General features: G+C 42.7%; 1 protein-coding gene across 8 annotated transcripts in view; it reads right to left on the bottom strand.

The window, feature by feature from the left end:
• kiaa1109 (KIAA1109 ortholog) overlaps positions 1-24586 on the bottom strand; it is a 487987-nt gene that overhangs the window by 216868 nt on the left and 246533 nt on the right. For all 8 annotated transcript variants that reach the window (XM_080193511.1, XM_080193510.1, XM_080193515.1 and 5 more), the window contains exons 35-38: positions 23771-23973; positions 21065-21262; positions 16827-17038; positions 3760-3911 (exon numbers count right to left, since the gene is read on the bottom strand). In XM_080193511.1, coding sequence (XP_080049637.1) covers positions 3760-3911; positions 16827-17038; positions 21065-21262; positions 23771-23973 — 765 coding nt within the window. The remainder of the gene's footprint in view (positions 1-3759; positions 3912-16826; positions 17039-21064; positions 21263-23770; positions 23974-24586) is intronic.

The raw sequence follows: 24586 nt of genomic DNA, 5'->3' as shown, positions 1-24586 counted from the left end.
AAAGCTTTCAAACTAGCACCAGTGAGCAGAATAGTAGAAGACTTCAGGAGGACATAGACAGAATGGTACAAAAGGCTATAGCTGACCTTCAGCCGGGGGCGCAGAGAATCTGGTGCTTTGTATAATTCAACAGCAATTTTTTTGAAGATTACTGAATAAGAAAGGTTGGGGGGAGGGAATCGAGATGAGGTGACTGAGAGAGAGGAGGTTAGCTCCCAAGTAGAGAAGGACTGTAGACAGTATGAGAGGGAGGTTAGACGGGTGATGGAGAAGGGAAGCACCCAGATCGAGGGTCTGGTGTGTCTATTTTAACGCCAGGAGTGTAGTAAATAAAGTGGATGAGCTTAGGGCATGGATTGCTGCTTGGGAATGTGATGTGGTGGCCATTACAGAGACTTGGATGTCTCAGGGACAGGACTGGGTACCTCAGGTGCCGGGATTCAGATGTTTCAGGAAGGACAGGGAGGGAGGCAAAAGCGGTGGTGGAGTGGCACTGTTGATCAGGGACAGTGTCACGGCTGTAGAGAAGGTGGATGCCGTGGGGGGACTGTCTACAGCGTCTCTGTGGGTGGAAGTTAGGAACAGCAAGGGGTCAATAACTTTGCTGGGTGTTTTCTACAGGCCGCCCAATAGTGACAGGGAAGTTGAGGTGCAGATGGGGAAACAGATCCTAGAGAGACGTAGTAATAACAGACTTGTCATGATGGGAGACTTTAATCTCCCAAACATCGACTGGAATATCCCTAGGGTAATGGGTTTGGATGGGGGGTGGGGAAGGAGTTTGTTAGGTGCGTTCAGGAGGTGTGTTAGGTGTGACACAGCACGTGGATAAGCCTACGAGAGGAAAGGCCGTACTTGACCTGGTGCTGGCTAATGAACCAGGACAGGTGTCGGATCTCTCGGTGGGAGAGCATCTCAGGGATGGCGATCATAATTCTATCTCCTTCACAATAGCATTGGAAAGAGGTAGGATCAGGCAGGCTAGGAAGGTGTTTATCTGGAGTAAGGGGAAATATGAAGACATCAGGCAGAGAATTGGACGAGTAAACTGAAAGGAGGTGTTCTTGGGGAAAAGTACTGAAGGAAGGTGGCGGATTTTCAAGGAATGTTTGTCTGGAGCTCTGCATGACAACGTTCCGATGCGACAAGGAGGTTTTGGTAGGTTGCGGGAACCGTGGTGCACGAAGGTTGTGATGAACCTAGTCAGGAAAAGAAAGGTGTATAAAAGGTTCAGAGAGCTAGGAGAAGTTAAGGATCTAGAGGAGCATAAGGCTTGTAGAAAGGAGCTTAGAAAGGAAATTAGGACAGCCAGAAGGGGTCATGAGAAAGCCTTGGCGGGTAAGATTAATGAGAATCCCAAGGCGTTCTACAAATATGTGAAGAGTGAAAGGATGAGAAGTGAAGGGATAGGACCTATAAAAGGTGAAGGAGGAAAAGTCTGTGTGGAACTGGAAGAAATGGCAGAGGTGCTTAATGAGTACTTTGCCTCGGTATTCACGGTGGAACGTGATCTGGGAGGTTGTGCTAACAGGTTTGAGGTGGACTGAAAAGATTGAGTATGTGGACGTTAAGAAGGAGGATGTGTTGGAACTTTTAAATTCTATCAAGATAGATAAGTCGCAGGGACCGGATGGGATGTACCCCAGGTTACTGTGGGAGGTAAGGGAGGAGATTGCAGAGCCCCTGGCGATGATCTTTGCGTCGTTGATGGAGACGGGAGGGGTTCCGGAGGATTGCGGATGTGGTTCCTATTTTCAAGAAAGTGAACAGGGATAGCCCGGGAAATTACCGACCGGTGAGTTTGACCTCAGTGGTTAGTAAGTTGATGGAGAGGATTCTGAGGGATAGGTTTTATGAGCATTTAGAGAAGTTTAGTACGATCAGAAATAGTCAGCACGGCTTTGTCAAGGGCAGGTAGTGCCTTACGAGCCTAGTTGAGTTCTTTGAAAATGTGACTGAACGCATTGACGAAGGAAGAGCAGTGGATGTGGTTTACATGGACTTCAGCAAGGTGTTTGATAAGGTCCCCCATGCAAGACTTCTTGAGAAGGAGAGAGGGCGTGGGATCCAAGGGGCTTTGGCCTTGTGGATCCAGAACTGGCTTGCCTGCAGAAAGCAGAGAGTGGTTGTGGATGGGTCTTTTTTCTGCATGGAGGTCGGTCACCAGTGGAGTGCCCCAGGGATCTGTTCTAGGACCCTTGCTGTTTGTCATTTTCATAAATTACTTGGATGAGGAAGTGGAGGGATGGGTTAGTAAGTTCACCGACGATACGAAGGTTGGTGGTGTTGTGGATAGTCTGGAGGGATGTCAGAAGTTGCAGCGTGACATAGATAGAATCCAAGACTGGGCAGAGAAGTGGCAGACGGGCTTCAACGCGGATAAATGTGTAGTGGTCCATTTTGGTAGGACCAACGGGATGAAGGAGTACAATATCAAGGGTAGGAGTCTTAGCGGTGTTGAGGAACAGAAGGATCTTGGGGTCCGGGTCCACAGGACTCTTAAATCGGCCTCGCAGGTGGAGGATGTGGTCAAGAAGGCATATGGTGTACTGGGCTTCATCAATCGAGGGATTGAGTTTAGGAGTCGGGAGGTAATGCTGCAACTTTATAAGACTCTTGTCAGACCCCACTTGGAGTATTGTGCGCAGTTCTGGTCGCCTCACTACAGGAAGGATGTCGAGGCTATTGAGAGGGTGCGGAGGAGATTTACAAGGATGTTGTCTGGATTGGGAGGCATGCCTTATGAAGACAGGTTGAGGGAGCTAGGTCTCTTCTCCCTTGAGAGACAAAGGTTAAGAGGTGACCTGATAGAGGTTTATAAAATGTTGAGAAGGATAGATAGGGTGGATTCTCAGAGGCTATTTCCCAGGGCTGAAATGGTTGCTACGAGGGGACATAGGTTTAAGGTGCTGGGGAGCAAGTACAGAGGAGATGTTAGGGCTAAGTTTTTCACTCAGAGGATGGTGAGTGAGTGGATTCGGCTGCCATCGATGGTGGTAGAGGCAAACTCGCTGGGGTCTTTTAAAAGACTTCTGGATGAGTACATGGGATTTAATGGGATTGGGAGTTACAGATAGTTCTATGGCCTGGTAGGTATGGATATGATCGGTGCAACTTGTGGGCCGAAGGGCCTGTTTGTGCTGTAGTGTTCTATGTTAAGAAATATTTACTGGGCTACAGGGAAAAAGGAGGGGAGCGGGAGTAATTAGTAATTCTGTACAGACATGATGGATTCAATAGCTTCCTTCTATATTGTATTATTCTATGAAATACATAAAAAACTACTTGTACAACTCAGATATCCAAGTGCAATAGTGCATTATTTTTCAATTTGTAAAAGTCAGATTCGTGACCTTTCAAAACTCAGTTTACAGTATGATAGTTGACAAGTTTATCACAGTTTACAACATCCCATAATGGGAAATGAGACAAAGTTCTTAAATTAAAGGCGACCCCGAGTGTACTGACAATGCCTATATGACACCAATAACCAATTCTCATAGTTCAATATTTTTCGACTAACTATTTTTGACTTTTGCTCATGATGTTCTGGTGCACATTCTGGTGCTGTGGTTTTGCCCTTTACATTCAAACTATGCAGCTGAAACAAGTGAATGTGTCTTCTCATGCAAAAAGTTATCTAGTTAATTATAAGCAAATATTTCAATTTTAGAAATCTCTATGAAAAGTATTTAATGACAAAGACATCGAATTTTCAATCCATGAAGTGATTTGGTTTATATAAACTGAAAGACTTACCTAGAATAAGTCTGAACACGTGAATGTAAATTGGTTGGAGCAGCAAAGCTAAACCAAATTTCACTAATAGTAAGTTTCATGCTGCTGGAATCTGGAGGTGGTGGAAGCAGAGGAAGGTCCTTTTTAAGGTCATCAGACTCTACCCCTTCATCCTGAACAAAATGAATTTAAAAAATCAAAAACAAATACAAAGTATTGTTATATTAACACAATTTCTATATGAACTCAAACGCGTTGACATTTCAAAAGACACGAATAAATGATCATTTCTACAGTAATATTTCTAATCCCATGCCATATGATCATACATTCCTTGATTGGATTTGACCAGGAAATTCTTTTTTTTTCATGGGAAATGGGTGTCACTGGCTGGGCCAGCATTTAATGCCCATCCCTAGTTGCCCAAGGGCAGTTGAGAATCAGCCACATTACTGTGGCTCTGGAGTCACATATAGGCCAGACTGGGTGAAGATGGCAGATTTCCTTCTCTGAGGGACATCAATAAACTAGACTTTTTTCCGATAATCAACAATGGTTTCACAGTCATCAGTAGATTCTTAATTCCAGATATTTTCTATTAAATTCAAATTCCACCATCTAATGTGGCGGGATTTGATCCTGGGTACCCAGAACATTAGCTGGATTTCTGGATTAATAGTCTAGCGATAACACCACTAGAAAATTGCCTCCTCAAAAAAAGTAAAAGGAGAAGTAATAGAATGGCCAAACATGGCAAGTACTGTAAATTTTTCACTTTTTCCTCCCAAATTTGCTAAACAATTTAAAAACACAAAAAAATGCAAAAGGCATCTCGAAAGTAACAGGTCTAATGTTCAGAATCTGAAGTGGCAGAGGATCAAAACGCTGGATGGTGGAATAATTTTGGCATCTGTTCACTTGTGACTTTTGCTCCAAAATTAAACAGACAGATTAATTTCAGGATGAACTAATAGCATGGTGTACAATTTGAATATGGAATGCCCAAAATATTACTTGATGAAAAATGCTGGATTCTTAATCATGCTAAACATTTAATTAAAATAGATGCTCAGGGTAGCTTAACACAATTAACCATTTCAAGCTGAACCCCTGAGCAAGTCTTAGTTTCAGCAAATGTCAACTGACAAACATAAGAAGCATTTTTCCACTAAAATAATGCTGGAGAGGTGTTTTCAGGAACCAATGAAAGAAAATAAAACCCCAAATATAATTCTGCAGATAGTAGGTTATCACACTTCAACAGGAGTTATTCTGATCTTCAAAAATAATTATACCTTACTCTAATATATGGAATTTTGATGTGAACAGCTTAAGATTTTTAAAGGATCAGCTGTACTACCAAATTTTCAAACAGATGTACAGAGATGATGAATGTTTATGCCAAGAAATGGAAACAGTATCCAGTATCAGATTCCAGAATGGTGCAGCAGCATGTTCCAAATCCAACTACATGATCAGCATCCTTCTATCTGCGTTATGATAGATGTGCTACAAATCTAATTTATTAGGAATGTGATTGCTTCATATGGTGCACTTTCACTCAGGGTTGAAGTGACCAATCCATGACAGGCAGTTCCTGCTGCAAATGCAGCATGTGAAGTGATTATCTGGTATCATTACAGGTTGTTGTTTTCGAGTGTTGGCACCTGTTGCCAGCCCACTCTCTAAAGACACAGGCCCCTGGCATCACCTGAACCCAAGGGAAGCATGTGATATCATTTTGAGCATTAGCCACTCCAGCCATTGACTGTCATAGTGGCACAAACTGGCCCACAGGTGATGTGACCTTTTCCCTCTGAAGTCAGTAGATGTATCTCAGATGCATGAATCAACATTTTGGACCTTTGCATCTCACTTACATGCATCTTCGACCTGGAGTTTTGGCACCTTACTGGTCTTCCAATTCCAGCTGCCTCACTATGTAGAAAATCCATAAGCAACTGCATGTTTTCCATCCATTAAATGTGCCCGAGCTAGTGAAGCCACCTCTGCTTGATGAATTTCAATGTATTTGCAAGAATTATCTTCAAAAGAACAGCCACAGTTGTGATTTCGTCCTTCTATGAAATGCCTAGAATGTTTCATGGCAATACAACAAAACTACTGAGAGCACAGGTCTCATGAATCAGCATTTTGGTTCTAAGAGTTAGCCTGATGTTTGCATCATGTCTTTAAGACAACCCTTACTTTACAGCAAAATATAAACTGGCTGACCTCTGGGCTGACAGATGGCAGGTAGAATTTAACACAGACAAATGTGAGGTGATGAGATTTGGAAGGTCTACTGCAAAAGGGTACAGTAAATGGTGGAGCCCTTAGAAATATTAACATACAGGAAGATCTGGGCGTGCAGATCCACAGTTTCCTGAAGATGGCAACTCAGGTGGACATGGTAGTCAAGAAGGCAGATGGCATGCTGGTCTTCATCAGTCAGGGCACTGAGTATAGGAATTGGAAAATCATGTCGCAGCTGTATAAGACTCAGGCCGCATTTGGAGTATAGCGTACAATTCTGATCACCACACTACTGGATGTTGATGCATTGGAAAGGGTGCAGAAGAGATTTACTAGCATGTTGCCTGGTTTGGAGGATAGGGATTATGAAAAAAACTTGAACAAACCTGGACTGTTTTCATTGGAGCATCATAGAATGAGGGCGACTGATAGAGGTTTACAAGATTATGACAGGCTTGGATAGAGTGAATAGTCAAAGTCTTTATCCAGGGTTGAAGGGTTAATTACTCAGGACATAGGTTGAAAGTGAGAGGGTGAAGGTTCAAAAGAGGTGTAAGGAGCAAGTTTTTCCACACAGAGGGTAGTGAATGCTTGGGACGCGCTGCCGGAGGAGTGGTGGAAACAGATTCTATAACAACGTTCAAGGGATATCTGGATAGATACATAAATAGGCAGGGAACAGAGAGATATGGCCCACGTTGAGGCAAGAGAACATTATATTAGAGAAACATCTGTGTCAGCACAGACTTGGTGCGCCGAAGGGCCTGTTCCTGTGCGGTACACTGTTCTTTGTTTTGCTTATAAAAAATTGATTTTGTTGAACCAAAAAGTTGCTACAGGTCACGATTCCCCAGTTGGCTGCAGTTTCTGGAAATTTCCAACAGCTGCTATAAGAGAAAAGCAACTGGTGTGGAATCACACACCTGTCTGAGGACACATTCCAATGAACAAGCTGACGGAACAGTAGATAGAAGGTCTCCTCAGCCTGGGCGATAACAAAGTTGTTATCTCTGCAGAAGTGTTAATCCATTTATCTCATGGATTCAGCTGGAGGCACAGAACCACTCGGTAACCTGCAATTGCCTCATTAATATACCACATTACATGATCCAAGCTTCTGGCCTTTGAAACAGTTCTAATATTGTATTTCTAGACTTATTAGTCAGTCTGCTGATTAACTTCCAACATCAACAGCAGAACTCGAGATAGACAAAGCAACAGGCAATAAGCCTCAACCTCTCAAAATCTGTTTATCAGCACCCTCTGATCATCACCTGCCAAGCAGACCAAGTCTATGCATAGCAATCTTATTTCCCTTCTGCATTTTAAACAAATTCCGTACCATAATCTTCATCCTGGGTCCTTCCTGGACTTTGACTTTCTGGATTCCGGAAACCAAGTGAACAGATGTCTGTTTTTGTGGTTCTCATACTGTTAAGTTATTCATAATTGTAAAACTCCTCTTTTCTATTTCCCACATGTTTATTTGTGTGCGTGTGAAGTTGCAATCATCTCCCCAAGGTCTGAATGTGTGAGCAAACTAACCTGATTTAATCATGAAAAGAGTTTGCTGCGAGTCATTTTCAAAATTGGACTTCACAGACTGAGGGATTTGGGAAACATGCCACATCCTATTTTTAAAACAATTAAAAACACCTCTACTTACAGAGAGGACAAAAGTTCAGTTTGCCCCCCTGACTGTAACAGTTGCTTGCACATTTCATGAGTCAAAGAGCTGGTAGCAGCTTTACTTATATGCATATCGAGTTGCACGTAAACAGGCAAACCATGGACACAAGGCAGCAAACTTTGCTGAACACTTCCAAGAGGGTGTTATTTAGAGAGGAAGAGATGTGCCAAGATATCAATGTAAGAAGTCTCACAACATCAGGTTAAAGTCCAACAGGTTTATTTGGTAGCACAAGCCACAAGCTTTCAGAGCACTGCTCCTTTATCAGGTGAGTGGGAGTTGTGTTTTTATTTAAGGCACAAACTCAATTTACAAAATAATGGTTGGAATGTGAGTCTTTACAGATAGTCAAGTTTTAAAGGTACAGACAATGTGAGTAGAGAGAGGATTAAGCACACGTTAAAAAGATGTGTATTGTCTCTAGCCGGAACAGTTAGTGAGATTTTGCAAGCCCAGGCAAGTCGTGGGGATTACAGATCGCGTGACATGAACCCAAGATCCCAGCTGAGGCCATCCCTATGCGTGCAGAACTTGGCCATCAGTTTCTCCACTCACATTGTCTGTATCTTTAAGACTTGATTACTTGTAAAGACTCGCATTCTAACCATTATTTTGTAAATTGAGTTTGCGTCTTTATATGTCCTATTTGTGAACACAACTCCCACTCACCTGATGAAGGAGCAGCACTCCGAATAAACCTGTTGGACTATAACCTGGTGTTGTGAGACTTCTTACTGTGCTTACTCCAGTCCAACACTGGCATCTCCACATCAAAGATAGCAATGACCATAGTTTTTTTGACACTTGTAGTCAAAGATAACAAGTTATAATTCATGAGTTTTTGTAAAAAAAAGTCCATGCAAACATCTAGCACAGTATCTTCATTGTATAGGAATTCCCTAATCAAGAAGTGCTGTATTTTTATTTTCACTTGAAGACTGGATAGATTGCAAAACTAACCGGGTGACCTAATATGCAGGTAAACCCCTTCAATATCACCAGGAAAGCCAAAGGTCAAAGCATGGAGACAAAAGTAGCATACAAACTCAGGAGCTATGGCACAGCTATTTCACTCCATTCTTCACCATGAAATTGTTAAAATGGTGCCATCAAATTGATGTGGAGATGCCAGCATTGGATTGGGGTAAGCACAGTAAGAAGTTTCACAACACCATGTTAAAGTCAAACAAGTTTATTTGGTAGCAAACTCCACTAGCTTTTGGAGCGCTGATCCTTTGTCAGATAAGTGTTCTGTTCATAAACAGGGCACATAAAGATACAAACTCAATTTACAAAATAATGGTTGGAGTGCGCGTCTTTATAGGTAATCAAGTCTGAAAGGTACAGACAATGTGAATGGAGAGAGCGTTAAGCACAGGTTAAAGGGATGTGTATTGTCTCCAGACTGGACAGTTAGTGAGATTTTGCAAGCCTAGGCAAGTTGTGGGGGTTACAGATAATGTGACATGAACCCAAGATTCCAATTGAGGTGGTCCTCATGTGTGCAGAACTTGGCTATCAGTCTCTGCTCAGCGACTCCGCATTGTTGTGTGTCATGAAGGCCCCCTTGGAGAACGCTTACCCGAACATCAGAGGCCGAATGCCCATGACCGCTGAACTGTTCCCGAACAGGAAAAGAACACTCTTGCCTGGTGATTGTTGAGCAGTGTTCATTCATCCGTTGTCATAGCGTCTGCATCATCTCCCCAGTGTACCATGCCTCGGGGCATCCTTTCCCGCAGCGTATCAGGTAGACAACGTTGGCCGAGTTGCAAGAGTATGTACCGTGTACATGGTGGATGGTGTTCTCACGTGAGATGATGGCATCCGTGTCAATGATCCGGCACATCTTGCAGAGGTTGCTGTGGCAGAGTTGTGCGGTGCCGAGGTCACTGTTCTCCTGAAGGCTGGGTAGTTTGCTGCGGACAATGTTCTGTTTGAGGTTGTGCGGTCATTAAGAAGCCATCCCCTACAGACAAGCCCTCCATATACACAGGATCTGCTCAGATGAGGAGGATCGCAACAGACATCTCTGACAGATGCCCTCATAAAAGCAGGATATGGTGTTCAGCTCATCGACCAACAGTTCCGGCGTGCCACAGCGAAAAATTGCACTGACCTCCTCAGAAGACAAACATGGGATACAGCAGACAGAGTATCCTTCGTCGTCCAGTACTTCCCCAAAGCACAGAAGTTATGACATCTTCTCCGGAGCCTTGTCATTGATGAAGACGAACAGCTCGCCAAGGCCATCCCCACAGCCCCACTTCTTGCCTTCAAACAACTGCACAACCTCAAATAGGCCACTGTCAGCAGCAAACTACCCAGCCTTCAGGAGAACAGTGACCATGACACCAAACAACCCTGCCACAGCAACTTCTGCAAGACGTGCCTTCATCTCACGTGATAACACCATCCATCAGGTACATGGTACATACTCACTCACTGTCCTGCCTGGAAAACAGTACACATCTCTTTAGCCTGTGCTTAATACTCTCTCCACTCACATTGTCTGTACCTTTAAGATTTGATTACCTATAAAGATTCACATTCCAACCATTATTTTGAAAAACTGAGTGTGTGTCTTTATATGCCCTGTTTGTGAACAGAACTCCCACTTACCTGATGAAGGAGCAGCACTCCAAAAGCTAGTGGATTTTGCTATCAAATAAACCTGTTGGACTTTAACCTGGTGGTGTGAGACTTCTTGCCATCAAATTGTAGTATAGTGCAGATTTCGTGGAAAGGGTGGATGAAACTGAGATTGGATGAACAGCTAATTTTCTGCAAAATCTTATACCAACATGCCCTGATGCTAGTGTTGAATGTTTTGGTGAGATCTACAAAGTAAGTTTAAGTAGTATATCCCGTTTTCTACACTTTCTTGCAGCTGGTGCATGGAGAAGATCATGCCTATTGTAGCCAGCATGGAAATTGTACTGTTCTTCAGTATACTTCAGGTCTGCAAGAAGACAAAAACTTTTCTTTAAAGTGTGACTCCATAAAAGGCCTTCCCAGTAATGCCAAGGAGTGAGATGCCTATTATTTTTGCAATCTCCTCCATCACCTTTAATTTTATATATTGTGTCAAGTGCAGATGCATTTACCTCACGGGAGCACAGTTCACAGTAGTGGTCAATCCAGTGGGACAACCATTGCTTAGGCCAATACTTCACCATCTGCCAACTTTAGAGGGTGACATTAGTAATGGTAGAACCAAGCACTGTCTTGATTCCACCGTACATTAACATGTAGGTTTTCCATCGTCACAAGCAGTTTAGGTTTCTTGAAATAGGTTGAACCAGTGTTTATTTGTGCAGTATCTTCCTGTCTTTTGGCATGATTGTCTTGGCTACTTACAAATCATGCTGTGTTCGAGCTGTTTGATTTATGTTATTCATCAAGTGGGTTTTACTTTTTGTTTCAATGACAGATGTCATCTCAGCTGAGTAGGTCTCAAATCAGCTTTTGTTGTGGATTATACATTTACCAAATGTTGCTGCTGCTATGTTATAATAATTGAACTTAACCTTCATCAGTACCAATATCAGCATTTCTTGGTAACCTTTTAGAGCAGACTTGTCCAACACATGGCCTACGTGCTGCAGAAGCCCTTCATGACACCCCCCCCCCCCCCCCCCCCCCCCGCCCCCCCCCCCCCCCCCCCCCAAAAAATACTGGTCGGGTGGGTCAGAGAGTTTGAAGGCTTTTGCATGGGTCTGCTCTTCCAACCATAGCCTGTTTCTCTCCCATGTACGCACTGATAAGCTCACTACTGAACCTGCCAGCAGTAAACAAGGAAGAGGAACAGGTTGTGATTGGAGGAACAGCGAAAACTGGCAACCTCTGCACTCCACTCCTCCTCCTCACTGTCCCAGTTTACAGTGCTTTTCCCAGCTCTAGACATGTTCCCCCAATTGTCCCTGTGATCCTGATTCCTCCCCATGTTCAATCTGTTCTCAGCACTTCCCTGGGTGGGTACTCCATTTGGATGCTGCAAGGCCTCAAGCCTTGCTGTAAGGTTCTCTTCCCTTTTCGTTGCACCTCCCCCAGTCCCTAGCCAATTTGGTGAGTGATGGTAAGTGAGTGAGCGTGGGCGAGCGAGTGAGGTGGATAGATCAATAAGTGAGAGTGGATGAGTGAAGGTGGGTGGGTGAAGATGGCAAAATGAGTGAGGTTGGTGGGTAAACAGGTCAGTAGAGATGGTGGATGAGGGTGTGTATGCCTGAGAGAGGGTGTGAGTGCATCCCTTGGCATGTGAGAGAGAAAGGGAGGGAAAGAGGGAGGGAGGGGAAGAGAAGAGAGAGGAGGGATAAGAGAGAAAGATTGAAAGAAAAAGTGTTCGCACACAAGCACGTGTGTGAGAGAGGGAGGGTGAGGGCGTGTGTGAGAGAGGGAGGGTGAGGGCGTGTGAGAGAGAGGGAGGGTGAGGGCGTGTGAGAGAGAGGGAGGGTGAGTGCGTGTGTGAGAGAGAGAGAGAGTGAGTGCGTGTGAGAGTGAGAGAGGGTGAGCGAGTGTGAGAGAGAGAGAGAGAGGGTGAGTGCGTGTGAGAGAGAGAGAGAGAGAGGGTGAGTGCGTGTGAGAGAGAGAGAGAGAGAGAGAGGGTGAGTGCGTGTGAGAGAGAGAAAGAGAGAGAGAGAGAGAGAGAGAGGGTGAGTGCGTGTGAGAGAGAGAGAGAGAGGGTGAGTGCGTGTGAGAGAGAGAGAGAAAGTGAATGCGTGTGAGAGAGAGAGAGAGAGGGTGAGTGCGTGAGAGAGAGAGAGAGTGCGCGTGAGAGTGAGAGAGGGTGAGCGAGTGTGAGAGAGAGAGAGAGAGGGTGAGCGCGTGTGAGAGAGAGAGAGAGGGTGAGCGCGTGTGAGAGAGAGAGAGAGAGAGGGTGAGCGCGTGTGAGAGAGAGAGAGAGAGAGGGTGAGTGCGTGTGAGAGAGAGAGAGAGAGAGAGGGTGAGTGCGTGTGAGAGAGAGAGAGAGAGGGTGAGTGCGTGTGAGAGAGAGAGAGAGGGTGAGTGCATGTGAGAGAGAGAGAGAAAGTGAATGCGTGTGAGAGAGAGAGAGAGAGAGAGAGGGTGAGTGCGTGTGAGAGAGTGGGTGAGTGCGTGTGAAAGTGCGTGCATGCAAGAGAGAGGTGAGTGCATGCATGCGTGAGCGGGAGAGGGCATACATGTATGTGAGAGAGAAAGAGAAAAAGGGGTTCACCCCCCAATAGGCGGTTATCTACTTTCACAATTGGTGAGGGCAAGTAAGTGAGCATCCGCGACTGGAAGTAATCTGGACACACTCACTCTTACCCTTCATAATGTGAATGGCTGTCTTGATTTTAAAGGAAACTAATACATAATTAATTTATTATGCTTTTATTCACTCAGCAAGTTGTTTCATTTCATGAAACAAATTTTAAATAAAAAGATGTTGTAAAATATTCTGCCAAACCTTATTGTTCTGAAATTTGCTCATTGCCACTCTCCCTACTGCTTGAATACCAATATGAGGTGATAGGCAGGCCATCAATTTTGAAGCTGTGAAAATTGCAGGATGCACCTTCACTCTGCTGCTGACAAGAGAGTCACCAGTACCAGAACCTATGCTGTGACAGCTGAAGGCAAGAAGAATATTGGGCAAAATTGCATCTTCTGGTAATAAACAGGTTAAGTTGGTACCACTGGTTAGGCCATGGATGGTACCATGATACTTTATGGCGACATTTGTCCTGAAATGCTGTTGATGCAAAGTTCATTCAGGAGTGTGGACGATCAAAAAATTTATCCTGCTCTGAGATGCTAGCATACAAGTTTGGTGCATAAGCACAGATGATGTTGACAACAGATGCAGAGCAATGAGGTGTCCAGAAGTTGCTAATAGTGGTTCAATTAAGTACGTCAATCTATTGCTGCCTGTGAAGCTAACAATATGCTCACAGTGATCTTCTGCACTGATGCCATGCCAATAGGAAGTATAGTAGCCTCACATATAGAGCCTGTGTCAGCTAATCTAGTTTCCTGTAGAGTGGCAATTTCAACATTAATATTGAGTAGCTCACAGTCAGTCAGTGTTGTCTGGCTGTAGAATGTGGGTCACTGTTCATGCCAGAACATATAGTCCTGACATGCTAGCTTTTAAGTCTGAAAAATTTTCCTTCTTCGTTTGCTGTGTAGCCTAGATATGGGCTTAGGACATGAGGACCTACTAACATTTGAATCCCACCAACCCCCTTGACCCCTGAACTTGTGGGCTGTTGTCAGAGGAAAGACAAAAACCTATGGTAGGGCTTTTATGATTTTGCTTCACCCAAGACCGGGAAATCTCGCCCAAGGTCAACAGATCTTCCTATTGTCTGCCCCTCACTCGCTTCGATTCCCGTGGCGGGCAAGGCGGTAGAATTCCAGCATATATGTCTGGAGGCTAGTGGGTTACAAGAGGTTTCCTTGCTTGAAGGAAACACGAGGTGGCTAAGATGGTTTCAGCTTTACTTCCTCAGCTTTTTAACTCTATATTGTTAACGTTAAAGGGGCCACCCAGCAGAAGCCAGATCACCAAAGACGTAAATATGCATAACATGCAATAACAATAGAAAGCTGCCCCGAGGCAGTTCCAGTGGTGAAGTCCATCACTTAGCTGAGTCAGTCCATGCTCCCTTCCTAAACAACCAGCTCTTCCCGCATGATCAGCCCCTAACAACAGCTGGTGAAACCCAGCCTCAGCACTATTCTCCCTCGGTAAAGCCCCAACCATTGTAAATTCTTTTGTTTTCTACAAGGGTAGAATTTCCAATTCAGTGAACAATTTGCACTGAATTAGGAAAATTTCTGTCATTTTTCTGCACACATTAGAAACTAGCTTAACTTTCCATACCTCAATTCCCCAATCCAGTTTTCTGCATTGGATTCAAATCCAAACCGGAGATAAGTGCATAACAAGTAAACCTGCTGAACCACAAGGCCCCAACTCCCAAAATGAACTTTTCAGACGAGATACAATAAATGCTGCAGCAAGAAATCAACCAGTTGCTAGGTTTATTGTAAAGTTCAAAATAGTTGTCCTGTTTGAAATATTTTGTTTCATGATGAACTCCACCGCACTTGCAGTTGATATTTGTGTCTATTTTATACATTTAGATTTGTAAAACAATAAATCTGCAAGTACATAAAACCTAAAAAATGTTGCAGAATCTCAGAATAATGGCTAACATACAATTAAGACACTGTTTTGGATAATGCAGATGAGACACAGACTTACAAATCAATTAAATTTATTATGCTTCAATGTTACGAAACAATGCAAGCCACTGTAATAATCAGCAGTAATTAGCCACTTGGCATATGTAATCTTTTACAGCTGCATGTAGAAACATTACCATTCCTGGCTAGAATAGAGATGATTCTGTAATTCCCTGGTCATTCACGCCTGGATTGACACACTGCTGTAAATGACTTAGATTGACTTTATGCACAGAATTTGCATGTAACTGTCCCCCATTCACTGAATAAATCACTGTGCTTTTACCAGAAGATGTTGCTGCAGTTTTAGTCTGGAGTTCTATTTGCAGCAAATTCTTTTTAAATAGACTCAGCAAATAGACTTTATTTCTTTGCTTGTTGAAGGGTGGGGGGGGGGGAGGGAAAGGAGAATATAAAACTACTCTCAGCAATAGTAACCATGATTAATCGTTATAAAAATCCACCTGATTCACTATTGGCCGTTAAGGTATTGGGTTCTGGCCTACATGTGATTCCAAACCTACAACAACTTGGTTGACTCTTAACCATGGGATATGGCGGACGGAGTACTCATCGTCATCCAGTACTTCCCCACTGCGGACAAGCTATGACATTTTCTCCAGAGCCTTCAACATGTCATTGATGAAGACAAACATCTCACCAAGGTCATCCCCACACCCCCACTTCTTGCCTTCAAACAACCACACAACCTCAAACAGACCATTGTCCACAGCAAACTATCCAGCCTTTAGTACAGTGACCACAACACCACACAACCCTGCCACAGCAACCTCTGCAAGACGCGTTGGATCATCGACAAGGATGCCATCATCTCATGTGAGAACACCATCCACCATGTACACGGTACATACTCTTGCAATTTGGCCAACGTTATCTACCTGATACACTGTGGGAAAGTGTACCCGAGGCATGGTACATTGGGGATGCAGATGCTACAACAATGCATAAATGAACACAGCTCGACAATCACTAGGCAAGAGTATTTTCTTCCTGTTGGGGAACACTTCAGTGGTCACAGGCATTTGGCCTCTGAACTTCGGGTAAGCATTCTCCAAGGCAGCCTTCATGACACACGACAGTGCAGAATCGCTGAGCAGAGACTGATAGCCAAGTTCCGCACGCATAAGGATGGCCTCAACCAGGATTTTGGGTTCATGTCACACTACCTGTAACCCTCACGACTTGCCTGGGCTTGCAAAATCTCACTAACTATCCTGTCTGGAGACAATACACATCTCTTTAACCTGTGTTTAATGCTCCCTTTATTCACATTGTCTGTACATTTAAGACTTGATTACCTGTAAAGACTTGCATTCCAACCATTATTTTGTAAATTGAGTTTGTGTCTTTATATGCCCTGTTTGTGAACAGAACTCACGCTTACCTGATGAAGGAGCAGTGCTCCAAAAGCTAGTGGATTTTGCTACCAAATAAACCTGTTGGACTTTAACCTGATGTTGAGAGGCTTCTTACTGACTCTTAACTGCCATCTGAAATGGCCAATCAGTTCAAGGAGAACTAAGGATGGACAACAAATGATGCCCATATCCGTGAAAGAATAAAAACAAAACTTTCCAAAAAAATACATTGTTTGCTGCAAGTCCTGTCATAAGACCTGTCCTGCCTTCATATCATGACTGGCACAGCACGCAAGTCAGTGGCTGCACTAACAGTGTCAACAGATATAGCACTCATCTTTTATGTAAAACAGCCAGTGTCTGAGATGCATGTCCAGTTATTTGTGATTATATTCTTAGAATCAACACGCAAATAACCTGCAAAACTCACTATTATGTACTGTATACTGTTTAATCACTGATTTGTACTTGATAAAATTTTAACTGGGATTTTGTGTTAACAAGTTTTAGTAACATTTTGAATGCATTTATTAAGTGCTATTAAATGTTACCTGATCATCAGATGCTGAATTTCCAATGTTATCTGAAGTTGGACTTCTTTCATCACGAGGGAGATTATCTTCCGATACATCAGTGCTATAGCCACTGCCAGTCGGAGAACCAGTAGAATCACCCGATTTTAGCATTCCGTTCCGTTCTGCTGTATTTGATTTCCCAAGAACACCCATAACATTGTACAAAACAGCTCCTGACTGCCTTCCTCCTAAGAATCCAAATACAGTAACAATACTTGACATGACAAAAACATATACACTAATCAATTTTCAAACATCGTACCCAAGTACCATAATTAACAAAAAAATACACTTTTTGTAAGCAATTTCACCACTTTCTTTTGTAATGACTCCTAGATTTCAAGCCTTTCTCAAAAGGGCCAAACAATCTGCAATGACTTACCTGCCCTGACATGGTTATCACTTGGCACCTCCACAACCTAACAAAATTTATGGCTGTTTATCCTGTAACCAACCACCATGTGCTTCAGTTCTGCATGTTGCTTATCTACCTTTGATCATTTTCAACCTTTCTGGTTCAGACACATCTGGATTTTCATTCTTGGGAAAACAAGGAAGAGCTCTCTCTTACCATCCACCCCAATCCATCCTGAGATAATTTTGATATCAGAACAAGGCAACTCTAAGGCAGACCACAGTTCCTAATTTCTCAAAAAAAGAGTTTATTTTGATCAACATGTATTTATGTAGTATCTGTAACAACATAAAAGTCTTAAGGGGTTTCACTGGCACATTATAGAGCAAAATCTAATAAAATGGGATCTTTCTGTCCCTCTTTAGCATGTCTTGCGGTGACAGTGGATGGCATACCATTGTCAACAAGGTTTCCAGTCGAATGCACTCCTTGCTGCTGGGAAACCCAGTGACAGGGGGCTGCCATCAGTGGGACTATATGATCCCTGCAGCAGGAACTTGGCGCAAGTCATGCAAAGCAACTATTGAGCATTAAACCTAAAACTTAGTCAAAGACACAGCTTTTAAAGTGCATCTTAAAAGAGTTGAGAGATAGAGCGAGTCAAAGATGTAGTTGGTAAATTCTAAAGGTCATGGAGTTGACAAATAAAGCTACAAGCATCAATGAAGGAGCAACAATATCAAGATATCCAAAGAGCTATTAGTAGAGGAGTGTAGATATCACAGAGGGTTGGAGGAGATCAGAGATAGGGGAGGCCAAAGTTGTACAGCAATTTGAGAGCAATGATAGGATTTTTTAAAAACAAAGTTTGATGTTTCTTAACTGGTAGTCAACTGGGAGTGAAAACAATTGTAAAAGTTAAACAGAAGCTGATGCCAGTTCAGACATAGAATCCTACAGTGCAGAAGGAGACCATTTAGCCCATCATGTCTGCACAGACTGCAATCCCACCTCGCCCCTATCCCTGTAGCCCCACACATTTACCTTGCTAGCCCCCCTAACACTGAGGGGGCAACTTATCATGGTCAATCAACCTAACCCACACATCTTTAGACTATGGGAGGAAACCGGTGCACCCAGAGGAAACTCACACAGACATGAGGAGAATGAGCAAACTCCACACAGACAGTGACCCAAGCAGGTCCCTGGCACAGAGGCAAGAATGCTAACCACTGTGCCACTGCCCCGCCCCATATGCAGCAGCATTTTGGATTACCTCAGTTTTTGTTATTCTTTTAATAGGACATGAGCATTGGTGGCAAAGCCAGTCTTCATTGCACATCCTGAATTACTCTTAAGGTGGTAGCACAGAGCCCCCCTTCTTGATCCACTGCAGTCCATCTGGTGTTGGTACACACACCTTGCTATTAAGGGAGTTCCATGTTTTTCACTCAGTGGCAGTGAAGGAATGACAGGGGGTGGGGGTGGGGGACAGTTGCACATTTTGTATATGGTACATTCTCATGAAGGAATGAATGTTTGAGATGGTGGATGGGATGACGATCAAGTGGCCTACATTGGAACAGTCCCGGCAGACTGAAAACTGGAAATGTAACAACCTCTGTTCAAAAAAGACAGAAAGCAAGAAATAGCTGCCATTGTGAAAACGCTAGAATCTATTATTAAAGAGGTAGATAAGTAGGGCTTTCAGAAATCATAATACCATCAGGCAGAGTCAACATGGTTTTGTGAAAGATGAATCATGTTTGATATAGTTATTCGCATTCTTTGATATGGATCAATTAAATGGGCAAAAAATTGGCAGATGGAGTGTAATGCGGGAAAATATTATGTTCTGTATTTTGGTGGAAAGACAGGAAAAGCAGAATGTTACTTAAATTGAGAGAAGCTGCAAAATGCTGTGCTCCAGAGGGATCTGGATGTCATCATACAAGAGTTCACAAAAAGCTATTGTGCTGGTATGGCGAGTAATATGGAAAGCAAATGGGATTTTGGGCTCTACTGCAAGGGGGAGGAATGTAAAAGTAGTACCGGACAGCAGTAAGACGACACCTGGAGTACTGCACATAATTTTTGGTCTCCAAGGAGAGATTACTTGAATTGGAGGCAGTTCAGAGAATGTTCACTCGGCCAATTCATGGGCTGAAAGTGTTGCCTTGTGAGGAAAGATTAAGCAAGTTAGACCTATACTGATTGGAGCTTAGAAGAATGATTGGTGATCTTATTCTAACCTCCAATATTGATGGGGTCAAAGCTGAGGAGATGTTTCCTCTTGCAGGGGAAATCTAAAAACAGGGAACAAAAGATCTTAAAAAGTGCCGCTCAACCCAGCATTTTGGTGATCTTTAGAGGTTGAATTTTGTCCGTCTTGGGTTGAGAAACTAGGAACCATCAGTAACGACCATGTGGAAAACACACTGGAATACATGGGGACAGGGATTTGAACTTTATATATGGTCAGTGAATCCTCCCATCTCACCCTGCTCCCCCTCCGCCCCATGTCCATTGTACTGCTCAAAGAGCTGAGGATGTACAAGTAAAATTAATCCCTTAAACTAGCGTCATAAGATCAACCAATTGTCTCTCTGCTGTCAGTGGGATCTGCCTGTGTGTAAATTGGCACCCAAGTTCTTTACATAACAACAGATACATGCTAAAATGGTCTGTAAAGTATTTTGGGATGTCCTGAGATTGTGAAAGGGGCTTTATAAATGCAGGTGCATCTTCGTTCCTTCACCCATCATATACACTTGGAGTTGGCATGGGAGGTTTGTGGATGGCAGTCAGGATCATAGAATCATAGAATACTGCAGTGCAGAAAGAGGCCATTTGGCCCATCAAGCCTGCACCAACGAGAATCCTACCCCGGTTCTACCCTCGTAACTGCACGTATTTACCCTGCTAACCCCTTGACACTAAGGGGTAATTTAGAGTTGATGAGATGGAATTTCTTCTTTCAGAGGATTGTAAATCTTAGGAATTCCCTTTCCCATAGAGCAATGAAGGCTAGTTTATTGAATATATTTGAGGGTGAATTAGACAGATTTTTGATCAAAGGAATCACGGGTTACTGAGACAGACTGGAATGTAGAGATAAGTAATATCACATCAGCTATGATCTACTTCCCAGCAGAGCAGGTTGGAATGATGAAAAAAACCTACATATTTTCCTACTTCTTATGTTGTAAGGCAATTTACAGCAATTGTTATAGCATAAAGTGGCTACAAACAAGAATTAAAGGTATTTGTAAAATAAAACCAATAAGAACATAAGAAATAGGAGCAGGAGTAGGCCATCAAGCCCCTCGAGCCTGCCCCGCCATTCAATAAGATCATGGCTTATCTGAAGTGGCTGAGTTCCACTTTCCCGCTTTCTCCCCATAACCCTTAATCCCCTTGCCCACCAAAAACCTATCTACCTGTGTCTTAAATATATTTAGCGAGGTAGCCTCAACCACTTCAACAGGCAGAGAATTCCAGAGATTCACCACCCTTTGAGTGAAGAAGTTCCTCCTCAACTCCGTTCCAAACTGGTGCTCCCCCCCCACCACCTTATCTTGAGGCTGTGCCTTCTAGTCCTGCTGTCCTTTCTGAGCAGGAAGAATCTCTCTACCTCTACCCTATCCATCCCCTTTGTCATCTTATATGTCTCTAAGATCCCCCCTCATCCTTCTAAACTCCAACGAGTATAAGCCCAATCTACTCAGCCTCTCTTCATAGTTCAACCCCCTCAACTCTGGTATCAGCCTAGTGAACCTCCTCTGCACTCCCTCCAAGGCCAAAATATCCAATGTTTTTTTTGTCGTGAACCGCGCAGGAATAAAGAAAACTAGCCTACCTTTAACGGTTAAATTTTCAATTCCACATTCAAACATGATCCATCCCCATTTCTCCACACTCTGAGGCGTTTTACTTGTGTCTGCAGCTTTGAGCAGTTCAGCATCATCCATAAAAGTAAAATCTTCCAATTCTTCTAATGTGAAAATAACTTTTGACTTCTCAAAAGGGATTGCGGTGATTGAACATATTCCCAAATCTTATGAAGGTAAAGCATCAAAAGAGTATTAGGATGCTCATTCTAAAATTTAATCAGAACAACTACTAATATTCAACAGTTCATTTAGCTGTAGATTTCACCTTTACACCATTTTTCTTAATGATCCAAACATAAACTCTAAATAACATTATTTCTGCACCAAAGCTTTTAAAGTAACTTTAAACACTTTAATTTTGTTTTCATATCCCTCTGTGGCCTCACCCCATTGTTTCTCTGAAACCTCTTCCAACCCTACAATCCTGAGATATCTACTATTCTCCACTACTCATGCCTCCATCAATATGGTCCTCTCACCCCTCCCTATATCTTTTGTCCTCTCTTATTCTTCATGACAATTTTTAAAACCTACCTCTTTAGATTAAACATTTGGTCATATGTATAATATGTTTTTATATTACTCAATGTCCAATTTTATTTGATAACAATCCTGTGAAGTGCATTAGTATGCTTTACCAAATTGGGATGCTATATAAATAAAAGTTGATGCATTTGCATATTGAATCAACTAAGAAATGGATTTAATGTTGAAGAGTTGATGATGTCCAGTCTTTGATCTAGAATATTCTATTTATTCCCAAGAATTCAAGAAAACAAGAATACATGCATGTTTAATCTCCCACCACCGACTGCCAAATATTTTGAATTTAAATACGCTAAAACAGATTTTGTATGGAGCCAAATTCTTTTTAGGACACCCTCTTCTGTAGTTTCTTCAATAGTAGTTTTGACTAGATTCCCATTTCATCTTACTATAAAAGCTATTTATTCTATATCAACAAAGATTATACCAAAATCTGTTGAGAATAATTATTACACATTTTTGCAATCACCAGGTGGGGGGGCTTCCAAAGGAAAATAAAAATATGATTTAATGTTCAGAAAAAAAGTTACAACTTTTATATCCTTCAATGAGCATCACTAAACCAGATTCTCTGGTTATTACATTGCTGTTTGTGGGAGTTTACTGACTGCATATTAGCTGCTCTATTTCCTACATTACAATAACTACAGTTCAAAAAATAAATAATTAGTTTTAAAGCATTTTGAGGTGTCCAGTGATTGTGGGAAGTGATATACAAATGCAAGTCTTTCTTTTTATGTGTTTTGATTTTTGAAGTTTGGGTGGCACAGTGATTAGCACTGCTGCCTTACAGCACCAGGGACCTGGGTTCAATTCCCAGCTTGGGTCATTGTCTGTGTGGAGCCTTTCCCCCTATCTATGTGGGTTTCCTCTGGGTGCTCCGGTTTCCTTCCATGGTCCAAAGATGTGCAGGTTAGGTGAATTGACCATGCTAAATTGTCCCTTAATGGCAGGGAGATTAGCTAGGGTAAATACATCACAATCCCATCCAAGTCCTATTTCCCATAACCCCATGCATTTACCCTAGCTCAGGGAGAACGTGCAAACTCCACACAGACAGTGACCCAAACCGGGATTCGAACCTCGGTCCCTGGCGCTGTGAGGCAGCAGTGCTAAGCACTGTGCCACAGCGCCGCCCAGGGACCCAGGTTTAACAGGGACAAATGTGAGGTGATACGATTTGGAAGGTCTACTGCAGAAGTGTACAGTAAATGGTAGAACTCTTAGAAATAGTAGCATACAGAGGGATCTAGGCTGCAGATCCACAGTTCCCTGAAGGTGGCAACTGAGGTGGACAAAGTAGCGGATGGCATGCTGGCCTTCATCAGTCAAGGTGCTGAGTATAGAAATTAGAAAATAATGTTGCAGCTGTATAAGACTTTGGTTAGGCTGCATTTGGAGTATTGTATAAAGTTCTGGTCGCCACACTACCGGAAGAATGTTGATGCATTGGAAAGGGTGCAGAAAAAACTTACCAGGATGTTACCTGATTTGGAAGATATGGACTAAGAAGAAAGATTGAACAAACTTGGACTGTTTTCATTGGAGCGTCGGAAGATGAGGGAGGTCCTGATCAAGGTTTACAAGATTGTGATAGGTTTGAATAGAGTGGATAGTCAGAGTCTTTTTCCCGAAGGATCAATTACTTGGGGGCATAATTGAAAGTGAGAGGCGGAAACATTTAAAAGAGATGTAAGGGGAAAGTCTTTCATACAGATGGTGGTGAATGCTTGGAACGTGCTGCTGGAGGAGGTGGTAGAAATAGATTCTATAACATTCAAAAGTCATCTGGATAGATATATGAATGGAGGAATATGGATCATGTAGAGGCAAGAAAATTAGTTTAGAGAGGCATCTGTGTTGGCACAGACTCGATGGGATGAAGGCCCTGTTCCTGTGCTGTACTGGTCTTTGTTCAGATACCAGCTGATATATATGAACAACTAACTAGATTATTCATGATTGTGTTGATAGTGATTTTAAAGTAGAGACAAGTGTACACTGCATTCTAACTTCTTTCACAAAATTTTACTGTATTGGTACATGTATAGATGGGAATTTGTTTATTTAAGCAGAAACTTGGAAGATAACTGTGAACCATTATTATTCTAATTTAGTCATCTTACCTGTTGTGCTAAGGCCTCTTAACTGACCATGAATACGATGGACATTGAGCTTGGCTGCCAGCTCTTTTCCCCTCTCTGCTCCTGAATTTGATCTCAGGGAACCAGATGACTGTGGTTGCATCTTATTAGTATTTACATACTTATCAAATGCAAGAGATGTTCTGCCTGCATCAGGATTGTTGCTTCCATCTTCTACTATCCCCCTGTCAGCAGAAGTTGTACAAAATAAGCTTCAGACAAATTTAAGACCAAGCACTTATTGCATATGCAATGCCAACTCAAAAACCCCTAAACTGCAAGAAATAACCATCTTCTAAGATTTAGAACACCGAATCCTAATTAGTTTACAGGATATAGAAAAATCCATTTACTGTTGTGAGCTTGTGCTTTAAATTTGAGGAAGTACCTTTTCTTCATTCGATTGTTGAACGCTATGTATAATTGAATCATGAATGCAAGGAAAGGACTAAGAGCAGAAGTAGGCAATTCAGCCCCTTGAGTCTGCTCCGCTATCTAATATGATCATGGCTGATCTGTTTCAGCCTCAACTCCACTTTCTTGCCCATTCCCTATAACCCTTCACCCCATTACTAATTAAAAACCTGTCTATCTCCTCCTTAAATTTACTCAATGTGCTGGTATCCGCTACACTCAAGGTAGTGAATTCCACCAATTCACAACTCAGAGTAAATTTCCACAGTTCTGTCTTAAATCTGCTACCCCTTATCCTAAAACTACGAACTCTTGTTCTAGATTCCCCTATCCTCTCTATGTCTACCTTCCTAATCTCTTTAGCACCTTATATACCTCAATTAA

Source organism: Carcharhinus amblyrhynchos, chromosome 1, assembly GCF_965287045.1.
Source record: "Carcharhinus amblyrhynchos chromosome 1, sCarAmb.v2.hapA, whole genome shotgun sequence".
NCBI lineage: Eukaryota > Metazoa > Chordata > Chondrichthyes > Carcharhiniformes > Carcharhinidae > Carcharhinus > Carcharhinus amblyrhynchos.
The sequence above is the reverse complement of the archived record's forward strand: the minus strand, read 5'-3'. Positions and strand labels throughout refer to the sequence as shown.